This window comes from Callionymus lyra, chromosome 18 (assembly GCF_982586985.1).
Source record: "Callionymus lyra chromosome 18, fCalLyr1.hap1.1, whole genome shotgun sequence".
Classification (NCBI taxonomy): Eukaryota; Metazoa; Chordata; class Actinopteri; order Syngnathiformes; family Callionymidae; genus Callionymus; species Callionymus lyra.
Genome location: NC_141835.1, coordinates 2,039,382 through 2,055,834, shown reverse-complemented (window position 1 = coordinate 2,055,834; position 16,453 = coordinate 2,039,382). Strand labels below are relative to the sequence as shown.

The 16,453-nt window shown below is 37.2% G+C and overlaps 1 protein-coding gene across 3 annotated transcripts in view; it reads left to right on the top strand.

The window, feature by feature from the left end:
• The window catches only part of stxbp6 (syntaxin binding protein 6 (amisyn)), a 60,589-nt gene that overhangs the window by 5,689 nt on the left and 38,447 nt on the right, over nt 1-16,453 (top strand). For all 3 annotated transcript variants that reach the window (XM_087780328.1, XM_087780327.1, XM_087780326.1), the window contains exon 2: nt 2,427-2,613. In XM_087780328.1, the coding sequence (XP_087636454.1) occupies nt 2,460-2,613 (154 nt within the window). In that variant the 5' untranslated portion in view covers nt 2,427-2,459. The remainder of the gene's footprint in view (nt 1-2,426; nt 2,614-16,453) is intronic.

Here is a 16,453-nt window from a genome sequence, read left to right as displayed (position 1 = left end):
AAAATTGTTTGATTATAGTTGAAAATTGTTGATTATAGTTGAAAATTGTTTGATTATAGTTGAAAATTGTTTGATTATAGTTGAAAATTGTTTGATTAAAGTTGAAAATTGTTTGATTATAGTTGAAAATTGTTGATTATAGTTGAAAATTGTTTGATTATCGTTGAAAATTGTTGATTATAGTTGAAAATTGTTTGATTATAGTTGAAAATTGTTGATTATAGTTGAAAATTGTTTGATTATAGTTGAAAATTGTTTGATTATAGTTGAAAATTGTTTGATTATAGTTGAAAATTGTTTGATTATAGTTGAAAATTGTTGGATTATAGTTGAAAATTGTTGATTATAGTTGAAAATTGTTTGATTATAGTTGAAAATTGTTTGATTATAGTTGAAAATTGTTTGCCTATAGTTGATAATAGTTACGTTGCAACACAAACACTCATTGTTCAGTCAGTTGTAAAAACACTGCAGTGATTGTTTCAACAGAAACGAAGGACTGACTCTGACTGACTGACAGACTGACAGACACTGGACTCGATCACATGTTTGTTCGAAACAATGATTAACTTCAACAGTTTCGTTCTGAACAAACTCGTCTCCTTCTCTACGACAGTTTTGAAGCCTGGCCTCCGATCAAGTTTCCGTCTCACGCTCCAGCGTCTCTGCTGTTTTGAACCAAGAATGAGGCTCTCGGAGTGAGAGTCATAATAGTCATAATAGAGTCATAATAGAGTCATAATAAAGTCATAATAGAGTAATAATAGAGTCATAATATAGTCATAATAGAGTCATAATAGAGTAATAATAGAGTCATAATATAGTCATAATAGAGTCATAATAGAGTAATAATATAGTCATAATAGAGTCATAATATAGTCATAATATAGTCATAATAGAGTCATAATAGAGTAATAATAGAGTGGTAATAGAGTCATAATAGAGTCATAATAGAGTCATAATAGAGTCATAATAGAGTCACAATATAGTAATAATAGAGTAATAATAGAGTCACAATATAGTAATAATAGAGTAATAATAGAGTCACAATAGAGTCATAATAGAGTCCTGATCGCTGGTCTGAGACCAGGCTTCACTGCTGCGAGTCGTTTCTTCTCGGTGAGTCTTTCTGCTGCGAGACGTTTGTAAAGATCAGTCCGGCGTGAAGGAAGATCTGTTTTCATGGAGATCCAGGAGGAGCTTTTCAGACGTTTGACGACAACAAGAGTTTTCTAGAATAACTTCATCTTCATCCAGATCAACATTTGTGTTTCAACAAGGAAAACAACCTTAAAATATAGATTGATTTATTTATTTACGAACAACATCTGGAGCTTCAATCCAAGATGTTTCCGTTTGAAGGTGTTCGGATGTTTTTAAGTGTCTTTCTGGACGAAGACGACTGAGCTGCAGTCGCTACATTAAAATGAACAAACATTTTTGTCTCTATAAACAACGGATTACTCGACATGAAGGGGAAGAGAAGTTGTGTGAAATGTTTGACAAATCTTTCATTGCAGTTACACTGTTCTGGCACAAGGGGGAGCCAGACATGATAAGTGTGACTTGGTTAATTGGGGCTTTAATAAAAAATAAAGTGTTTCAGGAATTTTCTTCAAGTTGTTCAAAAGCGAATGTTTTTCCACATCATAATAAACACCAGTGCTGTGTCTCAAATCGCACACTAACGTACTAAAAGTTAGTATTTTTAGTACGTTAGTGTGTCTCAATTCTTAGTATGCGAAATTTAGTGCGCCATGCATACTAAATTGGCGTACTAACACGCCCACAAAACTAGCATGGTTCGATGGACACTAACCACACTAAACAGCCGCCATTTTAGTGACGTTTTAAACGGAAGTTACGTCATATATAAATGCATATATATTCATATACTTAAATGTGTATTTTCAGCAGCAGTAGGAGGATAAACACGTCTTCGCTGCTGATACCAGCTTAAATATCTCGCGATTATTTAGATTCTCATATTTTTTCTTTATTTCTTTTTCCAAAGTTGCAATACGTGCTGCCAGCAGGTGTCGCTAGCGTTCAAACAGCTGCTTGAAACATCGTTAAATAGAAGTAGAAGAAGAAGCTGTCATGTGATTTCCGGTTAGTGTGTAGCTTCAGGGTTTGATTTGATACATACTATCTGTGGAGAATTTGCGTACTAGTTAGTATGCATACTAAACTGATGCATACTAACTTCTAGCATACTAAGATTAGTATGCGATTTGAGACACAGCACAGGTGTTAAAAGCGGTGAGTGTGTGTCGTTGTTAAGTGTGTGTTTGTTTTGACACTAAATCAGAAGTTGGACTGAACCACCAACCATTAGCATCCATTAGCATCCATTAGCATCCATTAGCTTCCATTAGCATCCATTAGCACGTGTGACCACCACATGATCCCTCTTCTGTGTCCAGACCAGCATCGGCGACCCCTGACCGCTGCGGACCATGAGCGCCAAATCGGCCATCAACAAGGAGGTGTTCCTGCCGCTGGAGGAGAAGATGCTCGCCGCCGTGCAGGTGAAGCGCAAGAACAAGAAGAAGATCCCCTTCCTGGCCACCGGGGGTCAAGGCGACTACATGACCTTCATCTGCCTCTCAGGTCAGACCGAACGTCTCTTTTTCTTGGATTAGGAAACTTTAGGTCGTCGATCGCTCGGGTTCGAATCAATATCCTGTCGCCGTGATTCCACTTCCTGTCGCGGGTCGATCGTCGCTAAACGAGTTTCGAATCCAACACTCGTGTCGCTGATGCTGAGATTGATGTGTTTTTAATGTCAGCCTCGATTAAACCGTCGCCGTCTGTCGAGGGAAAGTCAAGCTGATAATGTCAGGTGAGCCGCCGCAGGTGAAGATGATCGACTCGTCGGGTCTGGAGCGTCTCTGATCTCAAGGGTTTGCTCTGGAGCTGTCAATCAAAGAGAGGCGACTGTAGACGTGATGTTTGAGGAGATTTTACAATCAACTGTTGGACCTCAAACATCTTCAGAGATGAAGGGAAAGACGAGAATCTATAAGTGAGAAAAATAAATTGCAAACAATTTTCAACTATAATCAATCAATTTTCAACTATATTCAAACTATTTTCCACTATAATCAAACAATTTTCAACTAGAATCAAACAATTTTCAACTATAATCCAACAATTTTCAACTATAATCAAACAATTTTCCACTATAATCAAACAATTTTCAACTATAATCCAACAATTTTCAACTATAATCAAACAATTTTCAACTATAATCCAACAATTTTCAACTATAATCAAACAATTTTCAACTATAATCAACAATTTTCAACTATAATCAAACAATTTTCAACTATAATCAAACTATTTTCAACTATAATCCAACAATTTTCAACTATAATCAAACAATTTTCAACTATAATCAACAATTTTCAACTATAATCAACAATTTTCAACTATAATCAAACAATTTTCAACTATAATCCAACACTTTTCAACTATAATCAACAATTTTCAACTATAATCAACAATTTTCAACTATAATCAACAATTTTCAACTATAATCAAACAATTTTCAACTATAATCAAACAATTTTCAACTATAATCAACAATTTTCAACTATAATCAAACAATTTTCAACTATAATCAAACAATTTTCAACTATAATCAACAATTTTTAACTATAATCAAACAATTTTCAACTATAATCCAACAATTTTCAACTATAATCCAACAATTTTCAACTATAATCCAACAATTTTCAACTATAATCAAACAATTTTCAACTATAATCCAACAATATTCAACTATAATCCAACAATTTTGAACTATAATCAAACAATTTTCAACTATAATCCAACAATATTCAACTATAATCCAACAATTTTGAACTATAATCAAACAATTTTCAACTATAATCCAACAATATTCAACTATAATCAAACAATTTTCAACTATAATCAACAATTTTCAACTATAATCCAACAATTTTCAACTATAATCAACAATTTTCAACTATAATCAAACAATTTTCAACTATAATCAAACAATTTTCAACTATAATCAACAATTTTTAACTATAATCAAACAATTTTCAACTATAATCCAACAATTTTCAACTATAATCCAACAATTTTCAACTATAATCCAACAATTTTCAACTATAATCAAACAATTTTCAACTATAATCCAACAATATTCAACTATAATCCAACAATTTTGAACTATAATCAAACAATTTTCAACTATAATCCAACAATATTCAACTATAATCCAACAATTTTGAACTATAATCAAACAATTTTCAACTATAATCCAACAATATTCAACTATAATCAAACAATTTTCAACTATAATCAACAATTTTCAACTATAATCCAACAATTTTCAACTATAATCCAACAATTTTCAACTATAATCAAACAATTTTCAACTATAATCCAACAATATTCAACTATAATCAAACAATTTTCAACTATAATCAACAATTTTGAACTATAATCAAACAATTTTCAACTATAATCCAACAATATTCAACTATAATCAAACAATTTTCAACTATAATCAACAATTTTCAACTATAATCCAACAATTTTCAACTATAATCCATCAGTTTCATGTATTTGAGTGTATTTTCTGTGATCACATTCATTCATGAAGTCGACCTCCGTCAGGAAAATAATGAGTCATGAGACATTCCTTCATAGCCTGCCAAGCTGTGTGTGTGTGTGTGTGTGTGTGTGTGTGTGTGTGTGTGTGTGTGTGTGTGTGTGTGTGTGTGTGTGTGTGTGTGTGTGTGTGTGTGTGTGTGTGTGTGTGTGTGTGTGTGTGTGTGTGTGTGTGTGTGTGTGTGTGTGTGTGTGTGTGTGTGTGTGTGTGTGTGTGTGTGTGAAGTGAAAGCAGCATGTTTACGTCCAGAAGTGAGGATGAAGAAAACACTGCTGTATTAACGGCTCCTCGTGGTCAGACGTGACTTAAGTTACATAAGATCCATAAGATCGTCTGAAGGACCTGAAGCAGGAACTTCACTCCTGAACGTAAACACCACGAGATGGTCGAGTCTCACTTCCTGTGTGAGTCCATGAGTATAATGACTCGCACACCCTCCTCTCGTGACATTGGAAGCTTCACTAATGCCTGCCTCTCACCCTGAGTAGCTGGGAAAGACCCTGATAAAGACGTATAGAAAGAACATGAGTTAAGTTTCACAGGCGTGTGAGTTTGTTGACGCGTGTGAATGTAAATGTAAACACGTGTCAATATTTACTGTCGAGCGAACGTGAGTCGATCAAATGTTACGCTTCGGAGAAGATCGTTATACTTTATTATTTCAACTGATGGAGATCATGGTTGAATCAAGGTCAGGAGGTCGAAGCTGATCAGTGACGACGTCACATGATATTGTCAAGTCGTCATAATTCAAGGACGTGGAGTCGCTCCTCCCAGGTTTAACTGTTGAGTCTCAGACGATCAATGATCTTTGTTTGACTTTTTCTCATCAACGTGTTATGAAAACAAACGACGACATGAAGAAAAACAAATGAAGACCAACAACACTCGACCTTGAAAATATTTAATACGGGGAAAAACAATTCAATACGATTTGCTGAAATACTTTTTGTGTGGATCAATACAAATGAACAAAACGATGAATAAGAAGAAAAAACATAATTAACATCTGATCTTTACCTTTGAATTGAAGGTTCTTGTTCTTGGTGTTTTCAAAAGTATCAACTCATCGATACTCGAATGTTGCATCATGATACAATACTTGTTTAAAAAAGTATTTAGTGTCTTTTTGCTGAGTAATGAGTAGAAAATACTCTTATTCAATAACATTTATTTCCCGAAACCTCCCGTTGAATCTTCTGGATCTTTAAAGATCTTGAATATGGATAAATATCACAAAAAACATCTTTATCTGACTTGATATCTTGTCAAATGCATCCTGTATCTTCTGATCGATGACCTGCTGTCATGAATATTCCTGAGGAACCATCTCAGACACTTAAGTTCTGGTGTCACAGTAGTTTTAGGAGTCGACCCAGAAGCTCAACATGGTCCAAACGATGACTCTTTGATCTCTGGACCTCACGACTGAAGCTCGAGCGCCAACAGGATGTTCAGACGAGAGCGTCTGGTGTCGAGCGTCAGATCTTCTTCATGATTCCAGGACAACAATATTTTCATTCCTCCCTTGAACATCACCCTTGTGGTTCTTCCTGCTGGTTTGTGTTGTGAAGCTCCTTCAGCTCCTTCAGATCCTTCAGATCCTTCAGATCCTTCAGATCCTTCAGCTCCTTCAGATCCTTCAGCTCCTTCAGGTGCTCCAGGTGCTTCAGGTGCTCCAGGTGCTCCAGGTGCTCCAGGTGCTCCAGGTGCTCCAGGTGCTCCAGGGGTTGAGATGAAGGGAACACATGACCTGCTTCTCCACGTGGATCTGTGAGTCCTGAAGTTTATGCATCGACACGTATGACTTGATTCTTCTCGTCTCCGTGGACAACATCCATCGCTGTCTTGCAGCAGAGTTTCATCATTTGTTCTCTTTGAACGACGGAGACTCGTTAACATCGGAGACGCTGACGAGTCACATGACGCTCACAGAATCTTAATTGATGGTTTGAAGGTGAAGAACTAAAGAGTGTCAAAGCTTCACATTCTGTTCTTCGCTCGTAGTCAAAGGTTGAAACCGTTGTGTGACCGACTTCCCGTAGTTGTACTATAAAACCACTAGGAAAATAGACCAATATTCGGCATTTTGGCCTTTTTGATAATCCGACGTCCGATAAGAGATCAATTTAAAACAGCAGTGAAGTTGAGAGTGTGTATGACGTGTTGAACGCAAGTGTATAACTGGTTAATCGCGCAGCAGTGTGATTGTGCGTGATTTTTTTTTTTTTTTGAGACACACTCGCTCAATCCGTTGGCAGTAATATCACTCCATACAAAAGTTGCTGGACAACGCCCCACTGACATTTACATATGATGACGTAATCATGTATAATGTCTACTGGGCGTGTCTGTTGCAGTGACGGAGATTATGTTGAACCATATATTCAAAATGGTTGAAAGAAAAATCTTTACCTTATAATCACCAACTCACCAAACACACAAATGTATTTGAAGTAAAAACGGTAAAAAGGCCTCAGTCCGGACTGCTGTCTTCCAGAGGGGAGAGATTTGAATTAGAATATAATATATTTCTGGCCTTTACCCTGATGATCTGAATAAGTCGCTAAATTAGTGTATAGTAAATTAGTGTATAGTAAATTAGTGTATAGTAAATTAGTGTATAGTAAATTAGTGTATAGTAAATTATACATGCTGCTGACGCTCGGAACTCTTTGTTGTTATTTTAAAAGAAATGATGTTGATTTTCTATGATGTTCAATAAAAATATCCTTTAAGCTATTTAAACAAAGTTGTTGGCGTTTGTATTACTCAAAAAAAAATTGATGCCAATATATTAACTTTTACTGCAAATGAATATCGGCTCCAAATATCGGTTATTGGCCTCCTTGACTATTAATAATCAGTATCGCTGAAAAAAACATATCGGTCTATCTCTAATGACCACTAGAGGGATCTGTCTCCATTCAAACGCCTCCGAATCCTATGACGTCAAACCCTTTCCAGTAGTTATCAGACACAAATGAAGTTCCTCTTCAAATATACAATTATATATTACATCATGTAAACATCTTGTTTCACAGTATTTCTCAGACTTCAAGACTAAAAATGCATAAAATGCTTTAATTGTCTTCGAGATGACGATGGATCATGTTTCTAAATTCTGGTTTTACTTGAACTGATACTTAAATGGTATACAACGATCTGTCAAAATGTTAAAATACGAAGCTGTACCATGAGTCACCGAAGTATTATTCTGTGAGAGGTCGTAGTAATTTGCGTGGTAATGAAACCACAATATAGTTTTAATTGATGAACATTTCAAACCCTGTATAAGTTCAAAAACGTTCCTTATACATTTGTTCAATTCATCATTAGTTTTCTTTGTATACGTTTGTTGTTGTATATGTACACAAAGATACAGTATATCGCACATGTACAAGTATATACTTTTACAATTGTAGTATTTGAACTATAATTTGTATTCGTATTACTTCTCCACAGTAATTGCTCAACTTTCAACTGTATTAAAAAGTAGTATTTATGTAGTTATGTTGGATTCCAAGTATTAGTGTAAAGATAATTAAAGACGTAAGTTGACTTTTAACGTCGTACGATCAGAACCGAAGCAACTCGTTGAACCGACATAGTTTCAGATCTGATCTGAATCAAACACAAGCGTAACACAAATATTATTTGACGAGGATGGAATGTTTGTGTTGACCTTCTGCTGAGTGTGTACTTTAAGAACTTCATACGTGGAATAATCAAGGCGTGTATATGATCTCACGGTGTGGCTTCAACCTCTGTCCATCTGCCTGATAACAGTTGTGCAAACATAACAGTGCGCTTGTTAATGAGCTGTGTGGGTGTGTGTCTCTGTGTGTGTGTCTGTGTGTGTCTGTGTGTGTGTGTGTCTGTGTGTCTGTGTGTGTCTGTGTGTGTGTGTGTCTGTGTGTGTCTGTGTGTGTCTGTGTGTGTCTGTGTGTGTCTGTGTGTCTGTGTGTCTGTGTGTGTCTGTGTGTGTCTGTGTGTGTCTGTGTGTGTGTGTGTGTGTCTGTGTGTGTGTGTGTGTGTCTGTGTGTGTCTGTGTGTGTGTGTGTGTGTGGTTGACAGCGATGCCGACTGACCAAAGCTTGTGTTTGTTGTGCAAACATAACAGTGCGCTTGTTAATGAGCTGTGTGGGTGTGTGTCTGTGTGTGTGTCTTTGTGTGTGTGTGTGTCTGTGTGTGTCTGTGTGTGTCTGTGTGTGTCTGTGTGTGTCTGTGTGTGTCTGTGTGTCTGTGTGTCTGTGTGTGTGTGTGTGTGTGTGTGTCTGTGTGTCTGTGTGTGTGTGTGTGTCTGTGTGTGTCTGTGTGTGTGTGTGTGTGGTTGACAGCGATGCCGACTGACCAAAGCTCTCTGAACGCAGGATAAGATTGTGTTCGACTCACACGGAATCATGCATTAGCCTGACACTAACACTTTACTTTGTTTATATCTGTGTGTAGATGTGTGTGTGTGTGGAGACGTGTGTGTGTAGAGGTGTGTGTGCCAGACTTCATCTGGATGAATAGTTCCTCCCGCAGTTCAGAGCCAGACCACTCACTGGAAGATCATCCTTAACCTCATTTCTACTCCCACGACCAGACGCTCCGTTTCAACGTCTTCTGTCGGAAAAATGAAGAAGATTCCGTGAAAAATCTTCACCGTAGGATTTTATCAGGACTTTTTAAGTTCAGGTCATTTATTCTCCCGTCACTTACACATGGTGTCACAGGTAGGATGGTATTTAAACGCTCATGTGTTGGTTCTTAATCCGAACCGTAGAGTTCTGCGAAGAACCAAAGAAACTTAGGAGAAGAAGTTCTGAGTTTGAGCTTCTTTACAGAAATACTACTCAAATTAAAATAAAAAAGAGGTAATTATACGTTTTTATTAGCATTAATGTGATGTTCATACACGTGTCATCAAAGAAGAAACATTTTTTTTACGATTATATGCAAAATAAAAAAAGGGAACATATGAGAAGTTAATATCAATCCATGTCTAGTGAGAGTAGAAAATGGGGTTAAAGGTTAAATAATAAAAGTTTACACCAATATATATCGATATTTCTTCATTACTTTATATACAAGATATTTTTTGGTTTGTTTATATACAATATAGTGTTTGTAAAAGAAAATAATGTGATTTTTAAAATGTACTAATTAATATACAGCAAATATTCAAAGCATTTGTTTATCTTTGTGTCGCAATTAAACTTCCGGCCTCTAGATGGCAGCAGTGTATACGTCCTCGCTCCTAAAGGAAGAATGAAATCCTGTGAGATCCCCGCGGTGACTGAGGACGAGAGGATACAGTCGACTCCAGCAGTTATTAAAGCTGATGTTTGGACAGATGTTGTCCTTCAGTTCCAATAGTTCAACCTGAAGAGAAGAATCTCTCGACTGAAGTTCAGCGTCTCTGGAAACTGTTAAAATTATAAAGTGTGTCGAAGTCTATTGTTATGTGAGATCAGCCTTCAAGGCTCGCTGCATAAATACACAAACGTGAATCATGGATACACACATGGACCGACTGTCCTGCGTGACTTTGTAATCTACACCGCAGGAACCTTGGCCACTGACCACTGCAGGTTTGAAGTTCCTCCCAAAGACGTCATTTCACGACAGACCCTCGGAGTGAGTGTCACAGGTGTGTTCCTTCAAACACTCCTCGGGTTATTATCGCAGCAGGACAGGGTTCGGTCCGTGGACCGTGAGCAGAGATGATCTACGACGAGGATCCAGAGTCGGAACCTTCTCCACACATGTTCCTCATCATCTGTTCTCTGACCCGACGTCTTGGCGCTCGAAGCCGGCCGAGACCGTGACGAGTCCGTTCCCCTCACACCTGGACGAGGCTTTTGTTTTTGGATTAAAACCACGTTCGTTCGTCCTCCTGCTCGCCTGTGCTTCGTCAGAGCGGAAGGAAGAGGAGGATCGGAACAAATGACGACGAGTTCTGGCTCTGGAAGAATCAGACGCTCTTGAAACTCACCAGCAGCTCAAACCAAACATTTAATCACACAGTTAGACACTTAATTACACACTTGGCTGCTTCCATGAGTGAGTCTTAGACGCACTACTTTAAATGGATTTTATATATATATATACATATATATATGTATATATATATATGTATTTACCTATATATATTTATGTATGTACGTATATATGTACAATTGCCAACTATAATCATAAATTATATTTTACTGAACACAATATTTACAATAATACATACTTGCATTGTGTTGCTTTGTCATATTACACTAAATGTGACACATTGTCTTTATCTTTCAATCACTTATTTGATCATGATGTTCGTCATGTGATCATTTATTGATGTCATGTGTTGTTTTATGTGTAATATGGTTGTCATTGACGATAGAGCTCTTAACAAATCTTCAGATGATACTAAAAAATAGGATTTAAAAGCTAAAGTAATCGATGGTGCTGTTGTGTATCGATACTTTCTTACACCAACACAATAACAATTACTTTGTGACTTCGACCCGACGATGAAAGTGAGAAGAAACAGATGTTTTCCTGGTTCAACGTTCATCAACGGAGCATATTTTCATCAAATCTATTCATTAATTGTCTATCCCAGCTACTCGGGGCATGAGGCGAGGGACACACAACCGCTCACACACGTTACAGTACGATTGTATGTTAGTGACAAAACAAACCATTGTTTGACTCGAGTGTTAAACATGTTGAAGTGATAAATATTGATAAAAGGTTTGTAGTAAATGTGGAGCAGCTTCTAAAATCCCCGACTCGTTGTTTGTCTTCGGTCCCGTGAGGCGGATCTCGAGCCACCGTGGCCTGAAGTCTGTTTCTGATGTCTCACAGCTGTGCAGGATCTTCTGCCGCTGGATCTCCAGCCGACACCGTCTGGCGTCGTGCACGTGTGATAAGTGCTCCCTTGTTGTCGTCTCTCAACAGAGTTGTGCGTCTAGTGTTTGTTTAAACGAGGATCAGTCTGGAGCAGACGGATCTACAACGACTTGAAAACACCGTCCAGACCAAAGGGAGGAATCCTCGGTGCACATGTGGTCCATAGTTTCACATGATGAACGTTGCAGCAACATGTGGTTAAAACTGTTTATCGAGGACTTGCATTGAACTGCCTTTGATCTGTTTCTGTTTCATATCTTTGTTTGTAGTCTAGAGCTGCACGATATTGGAAATAAGTGCAATATTCCATATTAGTGTCTTGAAGTGTGATATTGATATTAATGCCATATTTTTTCTTTCACCTACAAATTTAGCCGCAAGTACTGTAGTGAAGGTCCGGGGGTTTAGAGAAGGAAAACAATGGTTTATTTCAACGCTTCGGTGTCGACATGATGGTAGAAAAATATCTCTTCTAACGCTCAGTCTCGCGGGACTTGCATCGGTTTCCCGCCAAACTGAGTGACATCAGAGAGGAGCCGCCGGCGCGTCGTGATATCACCAAATCAATAATAAATCCTTATACATGCACACATAACACTTTATAAATGATGCTAACAACTTAGCTCGTTAGCATATGGTGAAGACGCACACATAACACTTTATAAATGACGCTAACAACTTAGCTCGTTAGCATATGGTGAAGACGCACACATAACACTTTATAAATGACGCTAACAACTTAGCTCGTTAGCATACGGTGAAGACGCACACATAGCACTTTATAAATGATGCTAACAACTTAGCTCGTTAGCATACGGTGAAGACGCACACAAAACACTTTATAAATGATGCTAACAACTTAGCTCGTTAGCATACGGTGAAGACGCGCACGTAACACTTTATAAATTACGCTAACAACTTAGCTCATTAGCATACGGTGAAGACGCACACATAACACTTTATAAATGACGCTAACAACTTAGCTCGTTAGCATACGGTGAAGACGGACAAGTTTGTTTGGAAGTTCACGATCTTCTAATAAAACAACTGAGACGAGATGAAAAGTTCTTACAATATGTTGCTTTAACAAAGGAGGTTGAAAGAGACGAGTGACTGGATCACTAGTGTTTGACTAGATCATAAGTTAGTATTACTTCACTGGATCACTAGTGTTTGACTAGATCATAAGTTAGTATTACTTCACTGGATCACTAGTGTTTGACTAGATCATAAGTTAGTATTACTTCACTGGATCACTAGTGTTTGACTAGATCATAAGTTAGTATTACTTCACTGGATCACTAGTGTTTGACTAGATCACAAGTTAGTATTACTTCACTGGATCACTAGTGTTTGACTAGATCATAAGTTAGTATTACTTCACTGGATCACTAGTGTTCGACTAGATCACAAGTTAGTATTACTTCACTGGATCACTAGTGTTTGACTAGATCATAAGTTAGTATTACTTCACTGGATCACTAGTGTTTGACTAGATCATAAGTTAGTATTACTTCACTGGATCACTAGTGTTTGACTAGATCATAAGTTAGTATTACTTCACTGGATCACTAGTGTTTGACTAGATCATAAGTTAGTATTACTTCACTGGATCACTAGTGTTTGACTAGATCATAAGTTAGTATTACTTCACTGGATCACTAGTGTTTGACTAGATCATAAGTTAGTATTACTTCACTGGATCACTAGTGTTTGACTAGATCATAAGTTAGTATTACTTCACTGGATCACTAGTGTTTGACTAGATCATAAGTTAGTATTACTTCACTGGATCACTAGTGTTTGACTAGATCACAAGTTAGTATTACTTCACTGGATCACTAGTGTTTGACTAGATCATAAGTTAGTATTACTTCACTGGATCACTAGTGTTTGACTAGATCACAAGTTAGTATTACTTCACTGGATCACTAGTGTTTGACTAGATCACAAGTTAGTATTACTTCCGTGGATACACTGAGCCAAGACGCATCGCCATAGCAACCGAGCCTAACAAGCTGCAGTTCACAGACGGACGGAGACGTAAACAACAACGAGACATAGAAGTACAAACTGACAACTTTACAGAACGTGACACTGATTGATCGAAGTGATCATTTATGAAACTCTTTATTTAAATGACAAATAATAAATGATTACATGTTTTCGATTGTTACTTTTCATTAGAGATATCGATATGACTCGAGATATTTGGTTCAGTTCTTCACTTTCGGTGTTAATACGAAGTAATTGAATATATTCCGATCTAAATGCTAAAGATTCTTGTGGCTGAATGAAAACGGTCCGACGTTGTGTTGGTTTGACGGAGGAGTCAAGAGTGTGAACGTCGTTGTTAACTCTCATGATGTTGAAATACTGCATCAATGATGTTTTTCATTGAAGTCTCCAAGAAACACCATCAGTTCTTCTCCATGGAACACGTTGTTCTCATCAAATAATTCTGATGACGGACACGGACTCACACAAACCTCCACTGACATGAAGCAGAGACGATATTAAACAAAATAATCATAAATCATAAGTATTAACTTTGTTGACACGTGAGGAAGAAGAAGTGAAGGATGAATAACAACTGAAGGAGGAGGAGAGCTTTCTCTCTTCACCTGTTTTCCTGCCAGAACATTCTTTCTGGACATGACTCTGAGCCAGAGCTGATGCCACAAACTTGATTATTTTCACAGGATTCACTCTTTCATTGAGTTCATTACTTCTCCTGCACGACCAGAAACTCTGACTTTTCCTTCAACACTTTATGTCGAGTGTTTGTCACTTTCATCACGAATCATCAGGAGAAAACTTTCTGGTTGGTTTCAATCTTAACTATAATCAAACAATTTCAAGTGTAATTTACTGTGTTCAGCCCCAGAAATGGTCGTATCCTGATCCAAGTATCGATATTTGTACGACATAAATGAACATTTAATCAAAAGTATGTGTTATAAGAAGGATGTGTCTCGCCTGCAGTTCATACTAAACTCTGCAGCCAGAATTCTGAGCATGATCACATGACACGTATGAATGATCACATGACACCCATAAATGATCACATGACACATATGAATTATCAAATGACACGTATGAATGATCACATGACACCCATAAATGATCACATGACACATATGAATTATCAAATTACACGTATGAATGATCACATGACACCCATAAATGATCACATGACACATATGAATTATCGCATGACACGTATGAATTATCACATGACACCTATGAATGATCACATGACACATATGAATTATCACATGACACGTATGACTGATCACATGACACCCATAAATGATCACATGACACATATGAATTATCACATGACACATATGAATTATCACATGACACGTATGACTGATCACATGACACCATAAATGATCACATGACACATATGAATTATCACATGACACGTATGAATGATCACATGACACCCATAAATGATCACATGACACATATGAATTATCACATGACACGTATGACTGATCACATGACACCCATAAATGATCACATGACACATATTAATTATCACATGACACGTATGCATGATCACATGACACCCATAAATGATCACATGACACCTATGAATGATCACATGACACACATAAATGATCACATGACACCTATGAATGATCACATGACACCCATAAATGATCACATGACACATATGAATTATCACATGACACGTATGAATGATCACATGACACCCATAAATGATCACATGACACATATGAATTATCACATGACACGTATGAATGATCACATGACACATATGAATTATCACATGACACCCATAAATGATCACATGACACATATGAATTATCACATGACACGTATGAATGATCACATGACACATATGAATTATCACATGACACCCATAAATGATCACATGACACATATGAATTATCACATGACACCCATAAATGATCACATGACACATATGAATTATCACATGACACCCATAAATGATCACATGACACATATGAATGATCACATGACACCCATAAATTATCACATGACACGTATGAATGATCACGTGACACGTATGAATGATCACATGACACGTATGACTGATCACATGACACCCATAAATGATCACATGACACGTATGAATTATCACATGACACCCATAAATGATCACATGACACATATGAATGATCACATGACACCCATAAATTATCACATGACACGTATGAATGATCACATGACACATATGAATGATCGTTATTATCATGACAACAACATGTTTTGAGCCGTTGTATCTGTTAAAAAGTATGTTTTGTGAAGTTTGTTGTTGTCCTGGTATGTTAGCTCCTACATTAGCTGTGATGCTAACTAACACAACATACCTGGTGAACTCACTTGAAGGACATGATACTTTAATCTTCATCGATATGTTGTCTTCGACACCCCGGTGCTCGTCCTCCAGTGTCTACACTTGAGAAACACTCTCTGACCAATTAGCTGTTTGTGTTGTTGTCCCAGTCTGGGCTCCAGGGACCTCGTCTGGATGAAGGACTTTGTGTTGTGAAGCCGTGGAGGTCGTGGAGGTCGTGGAGGTCGTGGAGGTCGTGGTCTCCACTTTCTCTGGCCTTTCATTCCTTCATTCCATCGATTAGACTCGAGCAAACAGAGAGAACCTTCTGAACAAAGAGGCCATTAGAGTCGTTTGCTGCTCTTTACCTCGATCGTCACGTCAAATATAATAACAACACTTTGAACCAACGATGTTCATAAACAATACATCGATTCTCATCCATGTGGCAAATTAAAAAAATATTGTATCAAAAATGTATTTATTAGCCTGTTGTAAACACTTTTATAACCTTCATTAAATGTTGTGGATAACAAGGATTTTCTAAGACATTTTAGTTTTTTTATTTACTGCCAGTTAACTTGATG